A 22,077-nucleotide genomic window follows, 5' to 3' on the forward strand; every position below is an offset into this window, starting at 1 on the left:
TTTTTTTTTTTTTCTTTTTGGTACCTGGGATCGAACTCAGGACCTTGTGCTTGTGAGGCAGGTGGCTGAACCATTTCAATCCCTGGCCCTGTCTGTTTTCCCAGCTCACCCTCCTATCCCCTAGGCTAGCTGGAGGTAAGGTTGATGTGATTCCCTTAGGTAATCTGAGGGGTTTGGAGTCTGAACTGTCTGAATAATTGTGGTTGTGTGGAATTGTTCCAGGCATGTTGTTGTCCGTATTTGTCTCTCCCTTTTCCCCTTCCAGACTCACGCTGCTATCTTTTCCCATTGCTGTCTCCCTAAATTATCTCCCATCCCTTCCCAGTATGAAGAGTACCTGTTTGCCCATGTTTGGCTACAAGCATGTGCTGACACTGACTGACCAGGTGACCCGCTTCAATGAGGAAGTGAAGAAACAGAGCGTGTCACGGAACCGGGATGCCCCAGAGGGTGGCTTTGATGCCATCATGCAGGCTACAGTCTGTGATGTGAGTTTGGAGGGCATGGGATGCCAGGCACAGATGACAGATCACAATGGGGAAGCAAGTGGCTCACCCTGGGAACGTCTGGTGTAAAACAAGAGATAAGGGCTAATCAGAATTTTCTTCATTGTGAATAAGTTGCTTCACATATGCAGCCTCCGTTTTTATTCTCTCCTGGCCAAAGCCGATGTCTCTTTGAACCTCCCTGGTTCAAAGATGTTTTCAGTGGACAGCATCTTCCTGCTTTCTCCAGAATTATTTCAAAGTCAAGGCTGGTTTAGCATAACTTTAGCAAAGAGGGCAGATATTTAGATGGGATTTCTTCTAGCCCAGCCCAGCTCTGTGGATGAAGGTTTGTTTCTAGATGGGCAACATGACTGTCACTGAAAGAGTTATGTTTGAAGTTGAAGGTTTCATTTTGCTGTTTGAACTAATCAGTATGAGACTGTTTTCCAAACCCCTGAATTAGTAAGCTCTAGTTTGGATTTCAAGGACTGGGACTGTGGTTCTTCTCCAAGGTAACTTGCCTGGCCTTTTGGGCGGGTAGGTCCTTGGATCTTCATTCTCTACCAATGATATGACTGAAATTGCTTTGTCTCTTTTACCTTTATTAAAACAGGAAAAAATTGGCTGGAGGAATGATGCGTCACACTTGCTGGTGTTTACCACTGATGCTAAGACCCACGTAGCATTGGATGGCAGGTTGGCAGGCATTGTCCAGCCCAATGATGGGCAGTGTCACATTGGCAGCGACAATCATTATTCTGCCTCTACTACCATGGTGAGACCCCTGGCGCTACGTATAGTTCTTGTCCATGATGGCTAAGGTTGCCCTAGCCTAGTGAACACCTCTGAATGAATGTGAAAATGGTGGCCCTTCCTGAGCAGTGGTCAGGGCTCAGTTCCCGCCTGCTTCTCCCCTGTCAACAGGACACCCTCACACAGGGTACAATTTGTACAACTATTAGAAATTACCTTGACTGTGGCCAGTGTTGTCAGTGGTGCCACTGTTCTCAATACTGACAGAAGTGCCATAGTATTCAGAATAGACCCAAAGGACTCACGGGGCTGGCCGAGAATCGCCTTTCTCTACACTCTAATGATAAGCCCCTTCTTGGAATACCATGCTCACTTGTGGTTGCTGGGAGAAGATATTGTGGTATTGGTGGAGGTTCGCAATAGGAAGGCTAAGGTGTTTGTTAATAGCTCTAAAACAGCAAGGCCTAACCTGGTGCCCAAGCTGTGAAGCTGCTCCGTGCTGTTACTGCGTTGAATTAGAGTGATAAGAAAGAGGTGCTTAGTTCAGTTTTGATACCACCAGCCTGCACCTCTTCATCTGCCTCTAGAGTTCACAGTTAGGGTTAGGTTGCTACTTTATCCTTCTTATTCGTGTGTTAGTCCAGTTTTGGTTGCTAATAACACAATACCACAGAGTGGGGAATTTATAAACAAGACAGGTTTATTTTGGCTCATTTTTCTAGAGATGTAGGGTTAAGGAACCCTGGCTGGCAGTGGTCTTCTTGGTGGCAGAGTCCCAAGATGGTACGAGGTATCACATGGCAAAAGTCAGGGAACACAAGAGTACATGCGTGTCTCTTCTAGTCTCTCTTCCATTTCCTGTATAGCCACCAGGATTCGATCATGGATCCACCTATGACCTTATCTGATCCTAATCACTTCCCAAAGTCCACAGCACCAAACACCGTAGTCAGATTAAGTTTCCACTCTCCTGATACCTTGCGATGAGAATTAAATGTGAATTCCTGAAACCTTGAGGGACATACTTCAAACCACAACCCAACCATAGTACTTCACTTTGGCTTTGGGGTAAAACACTTAAAGCATCACTACCATCTTGGTCATAGCCCAAGTCAGCCAAGTTTGAAGGCTTAGAATTCAGGGATTTATGTGAGATTTTAAAATTTTCATGTCCTCCTTTCTCTAGGATTATCCCTCTCTGGGACTGATGACTGAGAAGCTATCTCAGAACAACATCAATTTGATTTTTGCAGTCACTGAAAATGTAGTCAGACTCTACCAGGTAACTCTGCCTCACGGTTTCTTGGAGCAGGTCCTGTGATGGGTGGACTTATCCTGGGGAGCCAGCCCATAAGCAGTGACCCTAACCAAGAAAGACCTTTCTTCAACCAATTCCCCAAGTCCCTAAGATTCCTCCCTGTGGCCTTTTTCCTTCAACCTCAAACTTACTAGGAAAGATAGGTTGATGTTTGCAGTGATGGAAGGGAGGTACTTCAGTGTGATGAGAGTGTCAAAAGTTTCCTATAATTTTGCTCTGGACTGAAAAGCTCTGGTATATTCTTAGTAGTGGTAAGTGAAATATCCCATACATCTCCTCTAATCTGCATTTCAAGACTGCCCATCTGATATGGTAAAGACACCACTGCTTTTCTTCACTAAGCTCTGCACATCTTTGTTTTCCTTCCTAGAACTATAGTGAACTCATTCCGGGGACCACAGTGGGGGTTCTCTCTGCCGATTCCAGCAATGTCCTCCAGCTCATCGTTGATGCTTACGGGGTAAGTGTCTTGCGCTGAATCTTCTGGACTCAGCTTATGCTACAGGACTCAGATTTGGGAGTGGTGGCTGCAAGTCCAACGTGCAGCCTTGCTGCCTTCCTCTTGTGCTCCCAGAGGCTGAGCAATGGCCAACCCTGGGAAGATGCAGCCTCTGAGAAGAAAATGACCCAGCAAAGTGCCAGAGTGCAACAGGAACATTGAGTGGAGACCTCGGAGAGATGGAAGCTAGGGATTGGGGGTCAGATGGAGAAGGAGCAATTGCACAGGGTAGAGTGAGGGAGAGCCAGGCTCCAACAACAGAGAAAAGAGGATTCTGAGCCAAGGGGAGGGTGAGGGTTATTTTCTGTTACTGTTGTTGTATTGAAGATTAAACCTAGGACTTTCACACTGAGCTATATCCCCAGTTCTTTTTTATTTTCCTTTTATTTTTGTGCCAGAGTCTTACTAAATTGCTGAGTTGCCTGGGGCTGGGACTTAAAATCTTCCTTCCTCAGCTTCCCAGAGTGCTGAAATTACAAGTGTACACCACAGTGCCCAGCTCAGCGTAACTGAAAATTAGATAGAACATGCGGCTACACAAGGTGACCTGTATTGATACTCCCCATTGCATGCTGGCAGGAGGGTCTAGATTTTACCCAGATTCATTTGACACAGTGGGAACAGGAAGAAGGAGCAGTTTCCTAGGCAGGAAAGAGAGCTGGCAGACATCAGCATCTGGCACTGCCAGGGTGAGTCCAAGACCATGTAATAGATTTTTCTTGGGAGAGAATTGGCTCTTGCCCAGTTACTTTGAGCTCATTTCCTTAACTTTGTTCCCCTCTTTTCTGTTCAGAAAATCCGTTCTAAAGTAGAGCTAGAAGTACGTGACCTCCCTGAAGAATTGTCTCTATCCTTCAATGCCACCTGCCTCAACAATGAAGTCATCCCAGGCCTCAAGTCTTGTGTGGGACTCAAGATTGGGGACACGGTGAGGCGGGCTGCGTAGGGGCTAGAGTGGCAGGTCTGGTCCTGGCCTATGCCCTTGAGCATCTGTGGGCCCCCTGCCACTTCCTTTCAGTGCTGTTCTTCCTGAAAGTCATTACAAGTCAGATGTACTAGAGCTTCCAGTCTTTTCTTCTTATTTGTTGAGTGCACATCACTGTCAGGGTTTTTAAGAACTTTCATTTTGTGTGTCTCTGTTTATGCATATTTGATTGGAAATGAGAGTATTTCTTACCTTGCACCCCTGACCAGTTTCCAGCTTCTCCTAAGGTAATGCCTTTTCTTTCTCTACAACATAATTCATATTATCTGTACATTTTTGTTGAGCACTGACTATGTGCCAGGCATTACTCTATTTGCCGAAGAGTCCACAGCAAATGAAATAGGCACAAATACCTACCCTTGTGGAAATTGGGGATGCAGATGTTCATTTTGGCTCTCCAATCCCTTCATGGCTTTCCTTGCTTGGTGGTTCTCCTCTGCTTCTGCCCTAGGAGGGAAGGATGGGTGGAGAGCAGGGAAAAAGAGAGGGAAGTAGGTCTTGTGATTCAGTGATTTTCCTGTAGATCTATTTATTGATCTTTGTATCAGTCTGTTTTTAAGGCACATGTGCCCACGCCCCACGTAAGAAATATTGGCCTGTGATGAAATGTTATGTAGAAATTGAGTAGTAGATCTTCAGTTGATGGTTGGTCCACTCTTTGGCATTGTGTGTGCAACAAAGTGTTTTGTGTGTCTCGATGATATTCAGCAAACAGTCCAGCTGGCTTAGTTGGTTTGAGCAGAGTGTGCACAAGATCAGATTCTGCTCTGTTTAAACTGGTGTATTCCACATGTGGAATCAAAACAGCCTTCTATTTCTCAACTGTATCTGTGTCCAGCAAGATATGTCACAGCACCACAGCTATGCCAGTCTTGTTTTTGTTTTTTGTTTTGTACCAGGAATCAAATGCAGGACCTTGTGCTTGCGAGGCAGGGGGTGGCACCACTGAGCTAAATTCATGGCCCTGTGTTAGTTTTGTTTTGCTTTGTAGTAAGAAGGCTGGGATTGCGGGAGGATTAGATGCGCACCCTGGGCATTCCTTGACAGGCCAGAATAGCTTCTTTCCCTCTGGTCTGGAGTGTTGACTTGACCTACTCGGGTCTGAGTGCCACCTTGCTTTCCATCCAGGTGAGCTTCAGCATCGAGGCCAAGGTGCGTGGCTGCCCCCAAGAGAAGGAGAAATCCTTTACCATCAAGCCTGTAGGCTTCAAGGACAGCCTTACCATCCAGGTTACTTTTGATTGCAACTGCACTTGCCAGGCCTATGCTAAACCTTACAGCCGCCGCTGCAACAATGGCAATGGAACCTTCGAGTGTGGGGTGTGCCGCTGTGGGCCTGGTTGGCTGGGGTCCCATTGTGAGTGCTCTGAAGAGGACTATCGGCCCTCTCAGCAGGATGAGTGCAGCCCCAAGGAAGGCCAGCCCATCTGCAGCCAGAGGGGCGAGTGCCTCTGTGGCCAGTGCCTCTGCCATAGCAGTGACTTTGGCAAGATCACGGGCAAGTACTGTGAGTGTGATGACTTCTCCTGTGCTCGCTACAAAGGAGAGATGTGCTCAGGTGAGTAGAAATGCATGCTTTGAGTGCACACATAGCTCCACAGCCATGCGTACTCACACTTTAGTCCTGGAAACATAGGCAAGGGCTCAAGGTGGGCAGGTGGAGGAGATGGTATTCTGTTCCAAAGGTAGAAAAACAGAAATGAAGAAGGGAGGGAAATTGAGCTTTCCCCTTGCTTGTGGAGTAGAGGGAAGCTAAACCAAGGGCTGAAAGGAGTGGGAACCATCAAGGTGAGGGATTTTTTGTTGTTGTTGTTGTTCTTACCTTTCCTCTGCTGACTCTGCTAATGTTTTCAATTCCCAGTCTTTTTGAATATAAGGACTAATATATCTTTTTGCTAAAAAAATTGCTGACAGTGACTTAAGATTTTAGTACTGGGAAACAGGAGATACATGATGTCAGAATGTATTGTAAAGTTAGTAATAACTTTGCCTTTTATTACAAGAGACTCAGTGTATATAGTGTATATACTGTAGACTTAGTATATATAAAGACATTGAAGTTCACTTAATGAGCTACTATACTTAGAACAATGTCTGGAAAACAGTGTGCTCTTGTCAAATGTTAGCCCTATTTTTCACTACTGGTACTAATATTACTTTTTTTTAAAATTCTAGATCTGGGTTATCCAATGCGGTAGTCACTAGTCAGATGTAGATATTTAAACTAAGACAGAAAAATAAAAAGTTCAGTTCTTTAGTTGGTAAATGTCCACATATGGCTTGTGATTACCATAATGGATTGCACAGGTATAGAACATCTCAACATATCAGAAAGTTTAGCAGTGTCATACAGAGTTGTTGTGTACACCGTGGGGATTATACTTTTGAGTCCGCTTCACCTGTAGGATGCTGAATTGTTCCTCTTACAACAAAATTCAGTAAGATCTTGCAGCCTGCTGTTAATCTCAGACTGATTTCTCCTTGTCCAGAGATTCCTGCTGCGATACTTCTGTAGCTAGAACATGAAATAATGCTAATGTAATTTGTAGCTGCTGTCATACTGACGACACTCTCAGAGTGCAAATGGCTGGCATGGATTTTTTGCTTGGGCTCTGGACGTAGGTTTATGTGGGGCCATAATCACTGTGGTTGAACCTCTCTCGTCAGATGCAGTCTGCAGACATTTGCAGGTTAGTTGGAACTGGACTATGGGTGCATTTTGTGACCAGTTGAACAAAGAGACTATAAGTGCTCTGTATGAAAACCCATGATCCAGTTTGACTTCATTTGCGATGGAGTTTAACCGCCTGAGCTAATTGACACAGATGCTTACTTTAACACTAACTTCAGCTCTTAAAAAAGCTGTTAGAAGGATGATTCTGTGTCATTCTGAAGCATGCCCTCAAAACAGAAAGTAGTTTATTATTGGCAACATTTATGCCAACACGATTTGAGAGACAGTTTGGAGGAAAAGTCGTATCAGTATCAGGGCAGGGGAGAGAGAGATCAGGTTCACAGCAGCAGTTTGAATTAGGGAGCACAGTAGGGATTTCAGCTCGTTTTAGTATTTAATAGTATTTGTGTCACATTCCAAGTACTAAAGGAAATGACCAAGTTTGGAGTAGGAGCCCCAAGAGCAGAAGGTTGGGACTGAGGGGCAGGGGTTGCCCTAGGAGAGGCCTACAGATTGCCTGTTGGGGGTGCCCCTGCCCTCACTACTCTAAGGCCTGATTGTTCCTGGGCTGGTGAGTGGGTTTCCAGACAGAGTGTGTTTCCTTCGGTTGCCAGTCCCACCGAGGCTACCAGAGAAAGTCAGCTGCCTGCATAGCAGCCCCGGTTCTTGCCTCTGGCAGTGCAAGAATAGCTCATCCTCAGTGCTCGTCTCATCTTGGGGGAAACCAGGCAGTTTCTGAAGCAGCCTCACTCCACCACTTCTTCCCAGGGTACCTGGTGCCCAGTGGCCTCACATCTGGACCCTGTGGTGCTGTCATTACATCCTCAGTGACAGAGCTCGGGCACACAATCACTGAGTGCGTCCTCTGTGCTGGCACTCGGTCCGTCTGCTTCCTCGCCTCTCAGAGCTGCGTCCCCTCTTGCCATTGTCCTTCACCAAATCTGATGACCCTGTATCCTTTTCGGTGTCACAGAAAGGGCTCATGAGGCGAGCGTGCTATTTCTCTAGCCCCGGGCATCTAAGCCTAGCAGCTGGTTACTCCGCCTACTCCCTTGCTACTTGAGGTATTGTCTGAGGTTGTCCCCTTGTCAGCACCCTGCCTTACACATCAGGGAGTGTGTCCTTTCCCTCAAGGTACTTTCCCACCAGCTGCTTTCGTGAGCATAGATGGATCGAGCATCCTTTGTTCCTTTGTGAACCACATTCTGTGCAGTAGTCATGTAGGCTTAGAAAAGCGTAAGAGTTTTGCCTTTCATTAACTTACCTAAGGGTAATTCACGTCATGAGGCCAAGAAATGAGGTGACCTAGGGGAGTCTTACAGTTTTCTTCTGGAGAGAAATTCATGGTGGAGGGGGTGGATCTGGGCAGCTACATGGAGGAGCCTGATTCCTAAAGGGGGGTAGTTCCTAGAGGAGAAGAAAAGAGAGGGGTGAGCCGGGAAGTCTAGCTATGCAGGAAGAGTGATGGCATTCCCTCTGACCGGAAACGCGTTCTCTGTCCTTTCCTGAGCTGGATTCCTTCCCTATTCCGTCTTTCATTCTTTTTCATCGCCCCCCGATTTTCCTATGAACCCAGGCTTGGCCTCCCTTCTGCTGGGAGGGTGCCAATTCTGTGACATTACCACACTGTGGCTTCCTTTTAAGGGCTGACTGTGCCAGGGCGTGGGGTCAGTCTGCTGGCTCTGGCCGGTCACTTCTACTCCGAGCCCCACTCCCTGGCTGGCCTCGCAGATCATCTTGTCAGGGATCACTTTGTTTTGCCTCACAAAGGAAACACTGTAGGACCAGGGTTTCTGAGGAGGCCAAGGGCTCTGATGTTGCCAGGACTCTGTGGTGTCAGTCTTCCCTCGTCCAGGAGCCAGGGGCAAAAGTGGGGCATAGTAGACCCCATGGGGCTCCACTGTGCTGTGAGGCTTGGCTGATAATGGCTCACAGCTGCCCCTGGCTTTGCAGCCTGCCTGTTGGCTGATAGGAGCTCCTTTCCCCTCAGATGCTGACCGGTGAGACCAGGGGTTGCACAAGGCCAGTCCCTTTGCCTCAAGGTGGGTCTAACTCTTGGTACTATTCTTGGTCTAGAGCCCACTGGAATCAGGCTGAAGGCAGTCTCTGTCAGAGACTACATTCTTGCTAACTTGTGATTGTTGCCATAGACTGCATCCCTCCCTCCTTTCCACTTTCCCAGTAAGTCATTGTGATACAGGACCTCCAAATGATACAGGGCAAATAATGTAACTCTCAACCTGTTAGATGTCAGGCATGCCAAATTCGAATTCGTGTTCCTGAAAACTTAAGAATGAATTCTTTTTTTTTTCCCCCTTGGTACTGGGGGTTGAACTCAGGACCTTGTGCTTGTGAGGTAGGCACAGTGCCACAGAGCTAAATCCCTGGCCCTTGAAAAATGAGTTCTAAGAACAATGGAGGTGAAGAACGGGAAATATTTATTGAGGGAGACAGCTATAGCTCCTGACAGACAGGAGGGGACCCAAGAGGGTTGCCAAGGAGCCCGATTTACAGAGGAAGTTTTAGAGTGCAAAATCATGGGATGGGTACCACGTGAGACAAAATTATGATCAACCAAAAGATCGCAAGTTTAGTCACTGAGGTAATATTGATCCAATGGGGAAGCAGCTCACAGTGGGTGTACAAGGAAAGAACAAGGACTTTTTTGGGAAGAGATCGGTCAGGAGGTCCTACCCACCCACTCAGGTGACTGATGCCTATCTCTGGACTTTTTTGGACTGGGTAATACCAATTATAATATATTGTTCATCCCTCAGGGAGGTATGTAGGCTTCGTCATTCCATCTTTACCTTGAAGGCTGGCTTTCAGTGAAATGTGCTTCCAGCCACGGTTGTACTGGGTTCTTATCTTCTGCACTGCCTCCCTCAAGGGCCTGGCCCTGTCTGACTGCTTATAATATTTCTACCTAATTTAGCTGTCTATAATAACTGGGGCAGGAATTCTCACTGCAAGTCGCATATGTAGGGAACCTGACCTACAGCTCAGAACCTTTATACTTTCTCCATCTTCCTCCAGCCCAATATCCTTTATCTCTAGATATACTACTTGTCAGCTAGGGAGCTGGGATTTCCCTCCTTAGGCTTCCTGGGAAACAGCCATTTCTTTCTAAAGCAGTGAAGGTGTGGTTGAGCCTTATTGTTTATTTAGTTTTGGTGTGTTTGAGCCTTGAATGCCAAAGTGGTTGCTAGCAGAAGGTGCTGAGGCCACAGGCAGAGGGACTCATAGTGGCCAAGAGACACTACTAGTTGGACCTGCTAGAGTTGCTGGGAGCAATGGGGGCCTAGAGCTAGTTGCTGTGTGAGCCTGGCTTTGTATCACCCCTCTCCTCCGTCTTCTCAGAGGAGTTGTTACAGTGATGCAGTTTCCAGACCAATTTAGGTTATTTCCCCTTTGCCCCCTACCTTTCCTTTGAGTAACAGTCAGATTTTTATTATGTATCGGCTTCTTCCTGGTTCAGAGTTCTGGAGAATGAATCATCTGCAAGGTTTAGGAGCTAAACTTTGAAGCCTTCTTAAAGGAGTATTAAGAGGATACAGCATTGAGTTAGGGACTGCCTTTATGCACACTGGTCCCCCTGTTCTGGATCTGTCCCACTACTACACTCAGGTAGATAGTAAAGTAAATAATCTTCCCCACCAGGGATGACAGCTGTTTGCAGTACTGTAATAGCATAACACAAGGCACAGATGGATGCATGCATGTGTAGACTGTAAGCTCCATAATAATAGCTTTGTCCTCTGCCCCCTGCTTCACAAGCATAAGGACCCAAGTTTGATCCCCGGTAGCGGGGGACTGGGTGGAGGGTTGGGAAAAGAGCTTTGTCCTACTGTTCACTGCTACTCTACCCTGCATGTGGTCTGAACTCAATAAATATTTGTCGAATAAATGTATAAGTGAGCACACATTAATAGTATGTCTACTGTACACCAGATTTCATGCTGCTCACTATTAATATGGCATGTTCTCTTTTATCAAGGAGCTCACAATTTAGAAAGAAACAGATAAGCAAGCAAATGGCCATAAAATAAGGGTAGAAAAGGAAGTAGATAATATTGTGCTTGGAGAACACATGAGCAGACACTGGATTCTGCCCGAGGAAGCCAGAAAAAGTTACTAAGAGGAACAAACATTTGAGTAGAGTTTTAAAAAAAAGTTACCGAGAGGAAGGAACATTTGAGTAGGAGCGTGGTCACAGGATGAAAGGACATTCTAGGTTGGGGTAAGGACATTCTAAGCATGAGCTCCCGGAATTAAGGATGGTGGAGAAGATGGTCCTGTGTGTTAGCTAATATGTGGAAATGGGAGGTGGGCGATACAGCAGGTAGAGCAGAACACATTGTAAAACACTTGAATATTTGCTAAGGACTTTGGACTTGAGGCAGTGTGGAGTCTTTGCAGGGTTTTAAGTAGGTGAGTGGCTGATAATGTTGACTGATATTTTAAAATTGGTTCTCCCAGCACCTACCTGGCAAGCACGAGGTCCTGAGTTCAATCGCTGGTACAAAACAACAACAACAAAAACAAAAACAAAAAAACCCCCAACTGGTTCTCCCCCCCCATTGTTTATTGGTACATTTAAAGCAAACAATACAGTTACATTCATCATTGGGATCTTGTACCTTTACATGATGTCTTGGTTCTTTTTTTTTTTTTCCCATACCTCTGCCCTCTTTTCACCACCTTCACCCTTCAAAAAATTGGTTCTTCACTGGAGGGAAGGAGCTGTTTTGCCTCATGGGGAACATTTGGCAATGTCTGGTGACTTCTTTGATAGTCCTAACTGAAAGGCTGCTACTGATAGAAGGGTAGAGTACAAGGATAATGAACATTCTGCAGCATACAGGACCGCATCCCACAATAAAGAACCATCTGGCCCAAAATATCAAAAAATGCCAAATTTGAGAAATAAATTGAATCACATACTACTAAAGAACTTGGCACAGTGCATGGCACACATTAAATGCTCAACACATGTTCAGGAACATTATTACCATTGTTATCACAGGCATTACTTTCTACTGGGAATATTTACTTCCTTGGTTGGTTTGAAAAATGGAAAAGAGATCCTTGCCAAGACTACTCTACTGGGCCATATGTGATGTAATGATGTCAGCTTGAGAAGATAACCAGGGTATTTCTGCAACTTTTGAGTATAAAGGCAGTAGTAGAGGCTTGTTGGAGGCCACCGGGCTACGTAAGATCATTGCTGGCTACGGTCTTTACTGCAGGAAAATCTCTCTTTTCATTTAGCTTCTCTTTTCTGCTTTCTTTCCCTCTGGAATTCACAGGATTTATTTAACACGTTCGTATGTCTTGCTGCTGGGTGTCTCTGAATCACCGTGTGGTATATGCATGCCTGTGGCAAGGGTAGTACAAGTTGTCTGATGGGACAGTCATGCATAGACCCCTGATGGTTCAAGCCTGCAGGAACATGTTAACTTCCTCAGCAAGCAGGGAGGTAGGCTATATTTGTTCTCTGTGATTCCTTGGCTTCCTTGGCTGATTCTTCGGGCTCTTGGCACCTTGTCCTTTAGATGCTTTACCCCAGCTACCTACGCATCTGGAACCCTGTTTACATTCCTTCCCCAGGCATTGGGTACAGCCCTGTGCTCGGACCTCTCTGCTCCTCCATCTGCTATAGTGCAGGTTTCTTATCTTGTGTAGATTTGTCCAGAGCCCATCCTCCTCCTTACAAAGTGGCTGATTTGAGAAGTGGAATAATGGACATCGGTAGCTGGTCTGTTAGTGGTGGCGGGGAGCAACTGGTCCAAGCTGAAGGCTATGTTGGTGTTTAACCCAACTGAGAGGGGATAAATGATAGCAACAGAAGGCCTTTCCAGTCAGCTCAAGTCAGGCCAGGGAAGGGGGCAGTCTTGTCAGGTTAAAAGGGGCCTAAGAACTCTTGCGCCATCATCAGGCCACATTGTCAAGGACCCTGAGTGCCTTGTGTGGATACAGACTGTGGCTAAGTGCTGTGCCTGCCCTCTGGGCTAAAAAGCTAACGTCTAGTCCTTGGATTGAAGCTGGCAAACTGAGAAGGTAGAATGATTCAGAAGAGGGAGAAGGAAGGAGGCCTGGACAGATCCTGAGACTTCTCTGCTCTACAATGACTTGGACCAACAAGTCCTGCCACACCTTGAGACACTTAGAAGTCTGAGTTTGTCCCCACGGAGAGGAGTCCCTGCTCCTTACCAACCTGCAAGATTATTGTCTGTCTGGTGGGAGAGTGGGGTGGAAATTTGTAGCTTGTTGTCATGGGACTGAGGTCTCTTTATCCTACCTACTTGGACTGTGTGCTTGCAGGCCACGGCCAGTGCAGCTGTGGGGACTGCCTGTGTGACTCTGACTGGACTGGCTACTACTGCAACTGCACCACGCGCACTGACACCTGCGTGTCCAGCAATGGGCTGCTGTGCAGCGGCCGAGGCAAGTGTGAGTGCGGCAGCTGTGTCTGCATCCAGCCTGGATCCTATGGGGACACCTGTGAGAAATGTCCCACCTGTCCGGATGCCTGCACCTTTAAGAAGTGAGTGGGCTCTTCAGAGGGGGGAGTGGGGCTGGGAGCCAGAGGACCATAGAATCCCCAACTCTGAAGATTGCTGAATCTGCTCCAGCCAAATGGCTTCTTTCCCCTTTCCAATGAAAACTTTGGGAAAGTTGGAGGTGGTTCCAACTGTGAAAGGCCAAGGTAGCACAAACTGGTCTCCATTTGGAGCAGACTTTTCTAGAGTGGCATTCTGGATCTCTTGGAGTTGGAAGGCTACAGCAGATATTCTCTGGGATATTCCAGGGCTGATCTGATTCTGCGGGAGGTGCAGGGACTGGAGTTAGGGAGGATATCATGTGGCACAGGGATATTTCTCTGTGTAACCTTCACCTGCTTGGGGAATCGGAGAAGCCCCTTTTACCCAAGTCTGTCGCCCTGCCATTCCTCCTACTGCTTTAAGTGGAACGGGATCCACGGGCGTGCAATCTGTGCAGCTGTACCAGACTCCATGCTTGGAAGGGCCTCGCGCTTGTTTAAATGTTCTCCTGTCACTGTCTTGACATTCGTAGTAATTTTAAAATAAAATTTTAATTTTACATGTGACCTATTGTGACTTTAAGGCTCCCAGAAGTGTATGGGGCTTACTGACCTGTCACAGCCCCAGATAGGACGTGAAGAAGCTTAATAAAGTTTAAGAGGCCTTTGGCTGCCGGGTTCTCTCTGGGTGAGGAGGGCACTCCACACCTGAGCCTCACACTCAAGGTGTTTTCATTTTACTGAAATGGAGCAGCTTTCTTTGTGCGTGAAGGTCAGAGATGGACTGGGATGTGCTTAGGCCTGCTTGTTCTTTGCCTTTTGTGATGTTTCCTCTCTCCCTTAGGGAGTGTGTGGAGTGTAAGAAGTTTAACCGGGGAGACTTACATGAAGAAAACACCTGCAGCCGTTATTGCCGTGATGAGATAGAGCCTGTGAAAGAGCTTAGTAAGTTCAGGAGGTTCTAGGGTTGCGTGTACCTAGGTTCTAAACATTTTTAGTGCAAGGGCAGAACCTCTCCAACTCGCATTTATAAAACGGAAGAGAAATTCCCATATCCAGCAATGTCAAGCAAGACTGAACCATGGGGGCACACGATGAAGTCTGGCTTTCCAGAGTTTGCCTTTACCCCTTCTAATGTGTTCTTCAGTCCTTCTGCTTTCCTGAAGCCCACAGACTCAGCAAGAGCTTGTGTGCAACTTGTAAAGGTTGTATAGATAAGGCAACCCTAACTTCACTGCCTGCCGGGAAAGGAAGATAATGCATCTTCATTTCACAGAAGAAATAGCCACAGAGCTGGAAGGTGGTTATCTGTGTTGTGATCATCTTAGCTTAGTTGGCTGGAATGAATTTGCCAAGTTTACTTTATTAAAAATCGTAAATAATGTCTAGTCTTTAGCTTAAAGTTTTGCTAGTTTAGAGGGAAACCCTCACCCTTATGATCTTATAATCAAAATCTCTATCTGGAAGCCCTCTGACTCTGGATCCCTGCCCCTAGAACCTCTCCACCCTAGAATAAATCAGAGAAAAATACAAGCAGTGGGGAAGCAAAAGCTCTTCCCTGTATTCTGCTCTGTTTTTCATCTTGACTTTTAAGAAGATGACCTCTGCTGTTGTCAGCACATCTGGTAAGTTATCTGGGCTAGTGAGACACCAGATGGTACGAGGGAGATGGTAATCAGCCATGAAGGCAAGAAACATACTTTCAATGAGAACCACAGTAAGACATAGTTAGTTAGTCAGCTTTTGGTGAGAATGTTATGAAAAGAGGCAGATCTATGGACCTTCAGCTGTTATCAAAAGTGGGCCTGGGGTGAGCTTGGTGATTTGCAGATTGTTCGCAGAAGCGCTTTTTCCTTTGCAGGAGAGTAGGTTTGCTATGATTAGCTCAGAGGAGAGAGGACATAGAGATGTGGAGATATTTTTATCATTTAGATCAAGCAAGTTTTAAAAGTTAATTGATAAGTGCTGTCACTCCCTTCACCTCCACAATAATCGCAAACATAAATGCATATCTATGAAATTCATAAAAGTATCTTTCCTGTTCATTATATATTTTTCCCTCAGCCTAATGAGGTAGAACTATGGTAGTGTGGATATCTTCATTTTGTGGATGAGACAGTTGAATTTCAAGAGAACTGATTTGCCCAGGAAAGAGAGCGGTGCATTAAGATGAAAACCTTTACTCCTGAAACCTTTACTGTTTCCTTTATATTGTTATACCACTGGTGTATTGACAGTTTGTTGACTCCCTGTCTGTTTAGTATGCTTTGAGATTCATGTTTTAGTCCTGTTGTATGATCTTGACACATTTGTTTAATCTCATTTTGTATCAGTTTTGCCCATCTTGTTTCACCAGTATAGGACATAGTGCAACCGGCATAGGCATAGTGGAGGGTAACTCACAGTGTCAGTGTCATAATAACAGATTCTAGAGTTAGAAGGAATGAAGCCTACAGATCAGAAACAGAAATGGCAAAACTGTGAGGGCTGCATGAGCAGACTGTTGAGAGTCATTGAGCAAGCACAGAAAGGTACATTAGGGTTAGGGATTATTTAGGGTTAGGGACTATTTTATGTCCCTTAATTCTCCACCAACCCTGTAAAGGGGGGGTGGTATAATTTTCCTTTTGTAGATGAAAAAAGAGAAATTCCATGAGATCAAATAACTTATCTAAGATTACAGTTGGTGAGTAGTGGACCTGGGCTTTTAATAAGAATGTATAGTGTCATCATAGCATGTCCCTTCCAGAGGAAGGAATAAAAACCAAAAGGGCGTGTTAGGGACAATATATATTAGTAAGGGCCAGCGACTGCCAGGCATGACAGCCATCTCAAATCTGGGCATTGTGCCTAATGGTCAGGCACAGAATTTCCTGACATATTTTCCCAGAAGTCCTATGATAGGGCTTTGAAAAGACCCCCATCTTCCAGAAATTGACATGCTTGTACTTTTTTTCATATTCGCCTTTCCTGCACCCCAGAGGACTCTGGCAAAGATGCAGTGAATTGTACCTATAAGAATGAGGATGACTGTGTTGTCAGATTCCAGTACTATGAAGACTCCAGTGGAAAGTCCATCCTGTATGTGGTAGAAGAGCCGGGTGAGTGAACTCAGAGGCCCTGTCCCTGCCCTGGGAAGACAGAACCATTACCCCTCTGAAATAGAACAGGTTACACCTGGCCTTAAAAGTGATGTTAGAGTCTGTCATTCTGGTGAGAGGAATATGTAAATTTTTACCAAGAAGGTGATTTGCTAGTTGAGGAGACACACAAATAACGTGGATAAGGGGAGGAAAAAGGTAGGTATAGATATCATCGAAGAAAAATGTATCATGGCATGTGTTGAGGTAATAATGCCAAGTAAGGATTTAAGTTGTAGGTGCTTATCCCACATGACGTATGTTCTACTATAAATGAGGTGGTCGCCATGAGCAACTTGCCTGCTGCTGCAGAGGAAGTCCTTAGGGTGGAAAGCTTTGACTTCAGTAAGTTTATATCCGAATGTGGTGATGGATTTGGGGCACTGACTCAGGCTGCCCCGGGAAATGAAAGCTACTCCTTGCTCTTAAGCCTCCTGGAAGCAGGAGGCATCCGTCTTACCATACACAGATGAACTACAGGTTTGTCACCCTCCAATACTGCATACTGCTTCCCCTGCTACCTTCAGGACCTTGGCCTTTGTTCATCTTTCTGTTGTATAACAAAATGCCTGAGGCTAGGAAATATATAAAGAAAAGAGGCTTATTCACCTAATTGTTTGGGAGGCTGAAGTTTCCAGTCTGGATGACTCTGTGATACAGTTTCTGGTGAGGATTCCCTTGGCCACATCGCAGTGCAGCAGATGGGCGCGTGGTGGGAGCCTATGTGAGAGGGAGAGAGCAGTCACACAATAAGAACTAATTCAGGGGCCAGACTGGCTCTTATTTATTAACTTATTTATTTGGTGTTAAGAGATTCAACCTATGCTCAGTATGTGCTCTGTCACTGAGCTGTATTTTTAGTCCAGGCTCATTCTTTTTCTAACAACTTCATTATGAAGACTGACTGGGGTCCCAAGAGAATTATATCAGTCCCGTCTGAGAGCAGTGAATCGGTTACTCTGCTTTAGGCCTCACTTCCTGAGTGTTCCATCTCCTGAACTTTATTCTACTGGCTGACCCAAAACATATCCAAATCATAGCACCTTTCCTTCCGTAAATAACAGATTGAGATATGAATCATTAAAAAATAATTTTGAATATTTACTGTAGATTAGGCACTGCGTTATGTGCTGAAACTTAACAACAGTAAGTACAGCAGATGTGTGGCGCTCACAGGCCCTGGGTGAGACAGACACATAAATCAGTAAAGACATTGCAGTGGGTTAGGGCTGCACAGTGTTGGAGTGGATAAGAAATTATGGGAGCGATTATGGGAACAGTCTTTGAAGGGAAATGTTAAATCAGTTGGTCTCTCGACATTTACAGAAGTAGGAATTTCTTGAAACCAACTTTTACACTAGGGACTAGAAACCCTTTTCTGTAAAGGGCCAGGTAGCAAGTATTTAAATTTTTTTGAGTTATGTGGTCTTTGCCATGGCTACCCCTCTGTGCCATGGTAGCAGCCATGACTACATTTATAGAAACAGGTGCAGGTTACATTTACTCATGGGCTACAGGCTACTGGCTCCTGCTCTAGAGCAGTGGTCCTCAAACTTTGGTGTGTTCTCTTGTTAAACAAACAAAAAAAACTGGGCTTGGTGGTGCACGCCTGTAATCCCAGCACTCGGGAGGCTGAGGCAGGAGGATCGCTGTGAGTTCGAGACCAGCCTGGTCTACATAGTGAGTTCCAGACCAGTTTCAACTACATAATGAGACTCTGTCTCAAAAACAAAAAAACAAAAAAAAAACAAAAAAAAAATCCAGAGACCTTGCAGAGTAACTAAACTTCACCTGGTTTGGAAACCCTACCCCTACAAAAAACAAAAAAAAAAATCCAGAGACCTTGCAGAGTAACTAAACTTCACCTGGTTTGGAAACCCTACCCCTTCTTGAAAGAAACCATAAACAATTAATGGCATTTCTTTTTTTTTCCCCTTCAGAAAAATATTATTTATTAATACATATAAATTAAAACCATATATCTTGTCTCTTCAGTGACCCTTACTACCACTGGAGTCTTACAGTTACCCTTCTGATACATTTATGCAAACTTGTGGTTTCAATTACATTATCCTATAAACACAGTGTTTGTATTTTCACCTTCATTTGCATAAGCCATTTCATTCCAGTGGCATTTCTTTGAGACCCCATCAAAGTGAAATGGGTTCTTTGTGCAGCACTCTGTGGAGGAGCCAACTTTGCTATTTATCTCCTGGGGCTGGGCTGCTCTGTCTCTTTTGAGTAGCAGCTCTGCTGTCTTTTCTCTAGAGTTTTCTGCTGATGGAACCAGCCTGCTTTGCTTCATACTCTAGTCTGCCTAAGGGGTAGTCTGCTGTGTGTCTTTTCTGTAATAAGGTTTCACTTTAATTTTTTAAAAATATCCTGAGCCCTACTTGCACACGTTTACATCTCTGTTCTTCACTAGTGCTCCTGGGAACTGGGATTCACCCCACCATTCGAGTGCCTCTTGATTTAACACATCACTTCCTCCGAGGGGCCTTTTAAGGCCTCCTCCAGCGTCCGTGTTACCGAGGAGGTGTGGTACTTCTGTTGCATTCTCACAGCATCTGGGCTTACTTTAGAAGGGCCTTTATGGTACCGGGATTAAATTCCTTCTTGAATCACCTGCTCGGTAGATCCTAAGCTCCGTGAATTCAGGAGCAAGATGTCTATCTTTCTAATGTTTTATCTCTATACTTAGGTATCTACAAGGAAGGTATTTAATAACTCAGGTTTGAATGAACTGGTAGAACTGATGATTCCTAGGAAACAATGGGGCTTATGTATTTCCTGGTACCCGGTAGGAAAACTTTGGCTGCGTAGGGAAGGAAGGGATGAAGGTGGTAAAAGAGAAGCAGGAAAGCCTGTGGGAGCCATTGCTCGTGGGTCTCCCTAAGGGCTGCCACGTCTCTGTCACCCAAGGTGTTGCTTTCTCCACCATAGAGAACAGCGTAGTGTCCCCATCTGGGGTATTATCTATTAGTTCTTCCTGGAACCCTTAACGTTTATATGGGACAAGGAAGGTAAAGAAAGGATATCACCTTTGTTTTTTTTAGCCATTCCAGGGAAGGCGAACAGGAAGCAGGTGTGGATTGGTTTGACCATGACTTCTTTATGTGTATCTGCGCACCCACATTAACATACTGCATGGATTTTTTTTCACCCTCTTTATCTCTGTCCTTTCTGATTTCAAAAGGGCATTGCATCTTTGTTTTTGGCATCTGACTTTACTTTGTCCCTTTGCTACAACAATTTGCTGTGGCTCCTTTTGAATCACTTACCCAAATCTTTTGGCTTGGGATTTTGAGACTGGAACATATTGCCTAGAGTTATAGAGGCAAAGGAGGATGATAATCCGGGAAGGTACGGATAACACCCTGGTGGATAACTTTCAAGGTCTCTGCCGGTAGTCCCCTTCCTTCACATCAGGATATGGGACCCCAGGTCCAGAGATCCACATTTCCTCTTTATTTTGTTGCCGGGAATTGAGCCCAGGGTCTTGTGCACACTAGACAAGCATTCTACCCTAGCCATAGACCCACATTTTCTATCAGCTCTGCCTTTTCTCTCTGTCCTCTATCTCCAACTATTTCCACAGGTTCTGGCTTTAAGGAGAGTGCAGAAGCTGGGATCCTGGAGCAGAGGATTCTCTTTCTCTTCCCCAACTCACTGTCTTACAGATGTTCTCTTTCACGGTCTGAGCCACCATAGGGCTGAAAAGGGAGCATTGCCAAATGGTTAGGATTGGTCAGATGGGGATGAGCCACACGGTATGGGTTCCAGCTGGGCCCTCTTCTTCATTCTCAGATAAGAGTTGTCAGATAAAACGTAGAATGTACAACATTTGGTACATAGTTGTAATAAAAATAATGTCTCAAAGTCAAATTTATCCTGGCATCCTATATGAGTAACTTTGTTGCTAAATCTGCCGACCCTACAGGGGCTTTCCTGATTTTGGGTCACTCATAGTAGGTCCACCACTGTGGCTGGGGCGGTCCAGAGAGGAAGACTACAACCTACACCTCTTGATAAAGATGGGTGTCAGGTTGTTTTCACCTGAAGACCTCCTCTTACTCCACCTGTTCTGTCCATACTAACACGCAGGGTTGAAGAAGTCTCACTTTGAGATTTCAGGACCAGTTCTATCCAAATCTTCCAGAGAATTCATAATGACTTTTCCCAGAAGAATTGGGACCCTTCATTTATGGAGATTTAGATACTGGAACCTCACAGCTTCTCTCTAGGCTCTCATGTATAGACAGGTTGCAATTTGGTGGGTTGGGAAATAACTAGCTTGGCTTGTGGTGTTGTTTTGTTTTGTTTTGTTTTTGTAGTGTGTGGTGAGCAGAGGGTGTATGTTTACAGAAGAAGGTGGAAGATATCGTGGAAAGTGACTGTGACTTCCACTTCAGACTCATCAATACCCATATAGAGAAACACCTAGTTTCATAACACTTGAGGTTGTTACCAGAGTGAGGTCGCTTGTCAGATACCTGAGGTTTCTGGGAAGCAGAGCTCTGCAGGGCTCTAGGTAATCATCTGACCCTTGGAAGGACAACTGACTCTGTTGTTTTGGTTGTTGAGTGGGGTTAAACAGTATTAGCACTTTAGATGACTAAATATTTTGGGAAAGAACTCCAAATATTATTGTAGCTGGCAGACCTCCTGGTCTCTAAGCATGGTAAAAAAGATCATGAGGCTCACAGCCCTCAGGGATACAAATGTTGGAATCAGGGTAATAGACACAAATGCTTGCAGGGGCTAAGTAGGCAAATAAATTAATGAAAGACCAGGTGTGAGAATACCAATAACAACAGTAGCTGATATTTATTGTGCACTTATTCTCTGCCTGGCACTGTTTGGAGTAAATGAATTTAATTATTCCTCATAACACTATTCAAGTAAGTGTGGATATTTTCTTCATTTTAAAGATGGAGAAACGGAAGTCACCCAGAAAGGTTAGTTTACCGCCGTTCCCATAGCGAAGTTGGTGTTAAGCCAGGGTTCAAATCAAGGCAACAGTCACTTTGGATTGCTGCTACGGCTACCTCCTCAGTTCCTGAGTCTGTCTCTGTCTCTGTCTCTGCCTCATCGGGCAATGCTGGAGATTAAACCCATAGCTCACATATGCTATACAAGTGCTTTACCACTGAGCTATAGCCCCAGCCCTGTTTATTTCTTACTTTGAGACAGGGCCTCACTAAGTTCCCCAGGCTGGCCTCAAACTCGTGATCCTCCCTCTGCAGCCTCCTGAGCAGCCTTTCACCTTCTATATTCCTTTGTCAAGAAGACACTGTACCCAGCCAGTTCAAGAGATTCGTGTTTTCTTCTTCCCGACAGAATGTCCCAAGGGCCCTGATATCCTGGTGGTCCTGCTGTCAGTGATGGGGGCCATTCTGCTCATCGGCCTTGCTACTCTGCTCATCTGGAAGCTACTCATCACCATCCACGACCGCAAAGAGTTTGCTAAATTCGAGGAAGAACGAGCCAGAGCCAAATGGGACACAGTAAGAGGCTGGGCTACGCTGGGTGCTTTCTTAGCTCTTTAATTCAAGAATCTAAAGCGGAAGGGCTGGGAATTTAGCTCAGTGGTGCCACCACTTGCCTTTATAAGCCCAAGGTCCTGAATTCGATTCCCCGATACCAAAAAAAAAAAAAAAAAAAAATTTAAAAGGG

At 45.3% G+C, this 22,077-nt stretch overlaps 1 protein-coding gene across 1 annotated transcript in view; it reads left to right on the forward strand.

The window, feature by feature from the left end:
• Itgb3 (integrin subunit beta 3) overlaps nt 1–22,077 on the forward strand; it is a 52,553-nt gene that overhangs the window by 25,936 nt on the left and 4,540 nt on the right. The window contains exons 6-15 of the mRNA XM_010637492.3: nt 326–488; nt 1,102–1,263; nt 2,428–2,523; nt 2,930–3,019; nt 3,852–3,986; nt 5,172–5,601; nt 13,042–13,264; nt 14,106–14,206; nt 16,243–16,362; nt 21,742–21,908. Coding sequence (XP_010635794.2) covers nt 326–488; nt 1,102–1,263; nt 2,428–2,523; nt 2,930–3,019; nt 3,852–3,986; nt 5,172–5,601; nt 13,042–13,264; nt 14,106–14,206; nt 16,243–16,362; nt 21,742–21,908 — 1,687 coding nt within the window. The remainder of the gene's footprint in view (nt 1–325; nt 489–1,101; nt 1,264–2,427; nt 2,524–2,929; nt 3,020–3,851; nt 3,987–5,171; nt 5,602–13,041; nt 13,265–14,105; nt 14,207–16,242; nt 16,363–21,741; nt 21,909–22,077) is intronic.

Source organism: Fukomys damarensis, unplaced genomic scaffold (assembly GCF_012274545.1).
Source record: "Fukomys damarensis isolate Sample0158 unplaced genomic scaffold, DMR_v1.0_HiC HiC_scaffold_23, whole genome shotgun sequence".
Classification (NCBI taxonomy): Eukaryota; Metazoa; Chordata; class Mammalia; order Rodentia; family Bathyergidae; genus Fukomys; species Fukomys damarensis.